We start from the raw sequence: 4,000 nt of genomic DNA on the forward strand, positions 1-4,000 counted from the left end.
AGCTGTTTGACGTTCATCTAAAGGACGAACTCCTGCAGCACAGTACTGGGCACTGACTGCCAGGGGAGAGCACCCCCTGCTGAGCCCCCCGCCCGCTCCCTGCAGGACAGCGCCCCCTAGTGCCGCACTGGGGCCAGCACTGACTGCCAGGGGAGAGCGCCCCCTGCTGAGCCCCCCGCCCGCTCCCTGCAGGACAGCACCCCCTAGTGCCGCACTGGGGCCAGCACTGACTGCCAGGGGAGAGCGCCCCCTACTGGGCCCTCCGCCCGCTCCTGGCCGTACAGCGCCCCCTAGCGCCGCACTGGGGACATAAAGCACCCTCTGCTGACTCACTAGCACCCCCCAGCACCCACTGGCTTTTCCTTAGAGGTCTCCTATCCAAGCGCTGCCTGGGCCCAAACCAGCTTAGCTTGTGAGAGGTGACATGGTCGCTCCTTCCCCCATTGCTTGCTGGGGGCTGAGCCCCTCATCGCCCTGCCCTGTGGGGCACTCTTCAAGGGGGTGGGGGGCACACTTAGTTGCCTTCAGCCCACTGGCTTGGGGCTCCTCCAGGCCAAGAATTAACCCCACCACCCGAGGGAGGCTCCCAGGCCCCTGCTCCAGCGCTGTGATGGTTCCTCCTGTGGGATTTTGGGGCAGGCAGTTGCGGTAGCCTCAATCCTGTGCCTAATCCAACCCCCCACCCCCACCCCCCGTGCTAGCCGCAGCTCGACAGGCCTTAAGCCTCCCTGTACAAGTCAACGCAGCGGATTAATGTAAAAGCCCCTAGTATGTGGTATTAGGATGTATCATAGCCTGGGCCCCCTGCATGGCTGGGACACACCTCATGGGGCAAGAGGCAGGGCCTGGATCTGCCCGCAGCAGGGAAGGGGCACTGAGGGCAGCCCCCTGCCTCCCTCCTCCCCCAAGTGAGGGGCCCTGGATCTGACTGCAGGAGGTCTCTGCCCTCCCCATAACGGTGGATGGGTGTGGAGTTCACAGCAGGGCACTGAGCAGCTGAGGGGGAGGTGGGGAGATGGGGGGGGGGCATCATGGGAGGAGTCAACGTGCTTTTTGCTGGCTTCCCATGCCCCCAGAAAGGGGGCCCCAGGCTGCTCCCCCAGGGACTGTCAATCATTCAGGGAAGAGCCGTCCCAGCCCCTCCCCCCAATGGGGCCTGGCTTGGCCACCAGGTCCAAGGTTCCTGCTGCTTGGCCCCTGCTGACCTGTCCTCTTCCCCCCTCCCCCCTCCAGGACATCATTGAGAAGAAATTGGACAACAAACTGTGGCCCTTCATGTCAGACCCGGTCCCCTCCACCAGCTCCCAGGCTGCTGTCCCCTTCATGTCAGACCCGGTCCCCTCCACCAGCTCCCAGGCTGCTGTCAGGTAAGGCTGAGCCTGGCTGGGCTGTGAGGGGTAGAGCCCTGACACCCTCCCTACCCCCCGGGTGTAGGAGCCTCTGTGCCTGGGAGTGCGTGGCCAGGACCCTGCCCTCTGCGGGGGAGGGGGTGTCCAAGAGTCTGGAGCCCTGGACCCCACTCACCATGTCCCCCGCACCCCAGCAGTCCCTCAACACACCAGGGCCCAGGATGGAGGAAAGGGACTGGCCGAGCTTTAGACAGCACCCCCAACCCAGGGCAGGTGCCTCCCTCCCCTACTCCCTCTTGCCTCCTTTGGGACTCCTGTCCCACTGCCTTGGGCAGGGCCTGCCCCCCATCCCCCTCCAGGCCCTGCCCTTCCACCTGGCATTCCCTCAGCGAGCCCCTGGTATCCACACAGTCCCTTTACCCCCCAGCCCCCACTTTGGGCAGTGCCCACCCCTCCGCCTGGCATTCCCTCAGCGAGCCCCTGGTATCCACACAGTCCCTTTACTCCCCAGCCCCCACTTTGGGCAGTGCCCACCCCTCTGCCTGGCATTCCCTCAGCGAGCCCCTGGTATCCACACTGCCCCTCTCTCCCCCAGCACCCGCTTTGGGCATTGGCACAAGGGCAAGCCAGCAGCCGAGTACCGGACGGGCCCGCGCCTCATCATTTACGTGCTGGGTGGGGTGACCATGTCTGAGATGCGCTGCGCCTACGAAGTGACCCGGGCCACCAAGGGCGAGTGGGAGGTGGTGATCGGTGAGTGGGGCGAGTCCTGGGGGGAGAGGCGGCTGGAATGCCCAGGTCAGGGACAGTCAGAACCTCCTGAGAGGGGGAGACCCTAGAACTGCCTGCCTAGCACCCACAGGGCGCCCCTGCCACCCTCTGTCCTCCCGCACCCAGGGGCCTGGGAACAGATGCGCTTGCCCCACCTGCCTCAGCCACGCATGGCCTGTATCTAGACACCTGATCTCCTGGCCCCTGGCTCCCCAGGCCTCTCCTTTCCCAGGGACCATGTGTGGGGGCCCAGTCAGACACCCCCAGTAACACCCATAGGGATATGGCTCACCCCCTGCACACACCCCTCTAAGACCCAAGGGTGAGGAATGCTGTTAGCGCGTGGATTCTTGCCTGGCCGTGCAGGGTACAGCGGCACGAGGGGTGCGGTGCCAGGCCACGGGGGGCAGGAGACATCCCCTCCCCCCCTGCACTAGAGCAGGGTCCAGCTGCAAGGATGGGGGAGATGGTGATGCCAGTCTCATGCCCGCCCCACTGTGCCCACCGCTGCCAACCACCTCTCTCCCCCGCAGGTTCCAATCACATCCTAACCCCCAAGAGCTTCCTGGATGACGTCCAAACCCTCAACCGGAAGGCCCCTGAGGAGGTCTAGAAGCAGCCCCCTCCCCGCAGAGACTCTGCCCCCCACAGCTCGCTGCCCACAGAGCCACCTGCTCTTTGCAATAAAGCACCTTCCACCCTACTCTTGGTAGTGCTGTCAGTTCTTGGGGAGGGACGGGAGAGGGGACGGGACCCCCAGGCTGCTTGGCTGTTAGGGCAGGGGGCAGGCCAGGCTCCCGTCTAGGGTTGTGGCCCTCTGTGCCGAATGGCCACCGCCCCACTGATGGGATAGAGGAAGAGTCAGACTCCGTTATGTACAGCCTCAGCCATTCCTAACTCCCCTCCCTGGGACCCAAGGCATAGCCCCTCCCCCTCCTGTCACCCCTCTGCCAGCAATGGGGGGCGCACAGAGGCTGTTACCAGCGATTGGCTTTGGGGGGGATGTGATCCAGCCACTGAGCCCCAGGCTGTGTCTGTCCAGTCTGCAAAGGGTTAAAGAGAACCCCCCTTCTGCCCCCATCTCATCCCCCTTCACCGCCTTGGGGTGCTGGCCCAGCCCTGGCTCCCTGCACCCCTCCCAGCACAGCCTGGCACCCTGGCCTCTCGGTGGGAACCTCGGCTCCAGAAGGGGGGAGGGGTCCTAGGAGGAGTTGCAGTCAGGTGCCCAAGTAAGTGGGAGTGGAGCCAGGGCTGCACAGGAGGCGTGTCCAGGGTTGGGCAGCAGCAGCAGGGCAGAGCCAGGCTGCATCTAGGACCCGCAGGACGGGTTTGCCGCCCCGATGGGCCTGGATCAAATGCTCCTGCCCAGTGGCAGACACCTCCCCAGTGCCTTTCCCTGGGTATCAGAGCCACCCCCTGGGCACCTGGAGCCCCAGCTCCAGCTGAGGCAGCCAGCTCCAGCCCCCGTGGGTCTGACCAAGCCCTGAGCCAAGCCTCACCCCCTGCATCCCACGGGCCCTAGAGGTCCCCTCCCTCGTGCCCGCCAGCCGGGCTGTGCTGGGGCAAGCGCTGGCCGGAGTGACCCCAGGTAAAGCAGTGACCTCATTTACCAGGAGTGACCTCCCAGGGTGGTAAAGAGGACTCTGTGTGTGTGTCTGTGTCTGTGTTTTCTCTGCTCTGAGCCTCCCACCCCATTATCACACAGTCAGTGCTGGCCCTGCCCCTGCCCCTGCTCCTGCTCTACTGGGCTTGTTCCTGGGCCAGTAAAGTGCGATGCCAAAGGCTGGCCGAGGCCTTTGCTGCTGTTCACAGGCGGGGAAGGGGAAGGGAGGGGACGGGGCGGGGTGTGAGGCTGAGGGTCCCTGGTACCAGGGAGCGGG

General features: G+C 65.0%; 1 protein-coding gene across 1 annotated transcript; it reads left to right on the top strand.

Annotated features, from left to right (window-relative positions):
- Positions 1-1,047: 1,047 nt before the first annotated feature.
- LOC135980572 (syntaxin-binding protein 2-like) lies at positions 1,048-2,823 on the top strand. Its single transcript, XM_065580511.1, has 3 exons — positions 1,048-1,367; positions 1,945-2,102; positions 2,654-2,823. Exons 1-3 carry the CDS (start codon positions 1,150-1,152, stop codon positions 2,731-2,733), a joined length of 456 nt encoding a protein of 151 aa, XP_065436583.1. The 5' UTR covers positions 1,048-1,149; the 3' UTR covers positions 2,734-2,823.
- Positions 2,824-4,000: the final 1,177 nt, after the last annotated feature.

The sequence above is a fragment of the Chrysemys picta genome, unplaced genomic scaffold (assembly GCF_011386835.1).
Source record: "Chrysemys picta bellii isolate R12L10 unplaced genomic scaffold, ASM1138683v2 scaf4479, whole genome shotgun sequence".
Classification (NCBI taxonomy): domain Eukaryota; kingdom Metazoa; phylum Chordata; order Testudines; family Emydidae; genus Chrysemys; species Chrysemys picta.

Bases quoted from the DNA above. Each gene is read 5' to 3' on its own strand.
- LOC135980572 (XM_065580511.1), top strand. From the start codon at position 1,150: ATGGGGCCTGGCTTGGCCACCAGGTCCAAGGTTCCTGCTGCTTGGCCC. The intron at 1,368-1,944 runs GTAAGGCTGAGC...TCTCTCCCCCAG, and splicing joins AGCTCCCAGGCTGCTGTCAG to CACCCGCTTTGGGCATTGGC. The intron at 2,103-2,653 runs GTGAGTGGGGCG...TCTCCCCCGCAG, and splicing joins CGAGTGGGAGGTGGTGATCG to GTTCCAATCACATCCTAACC.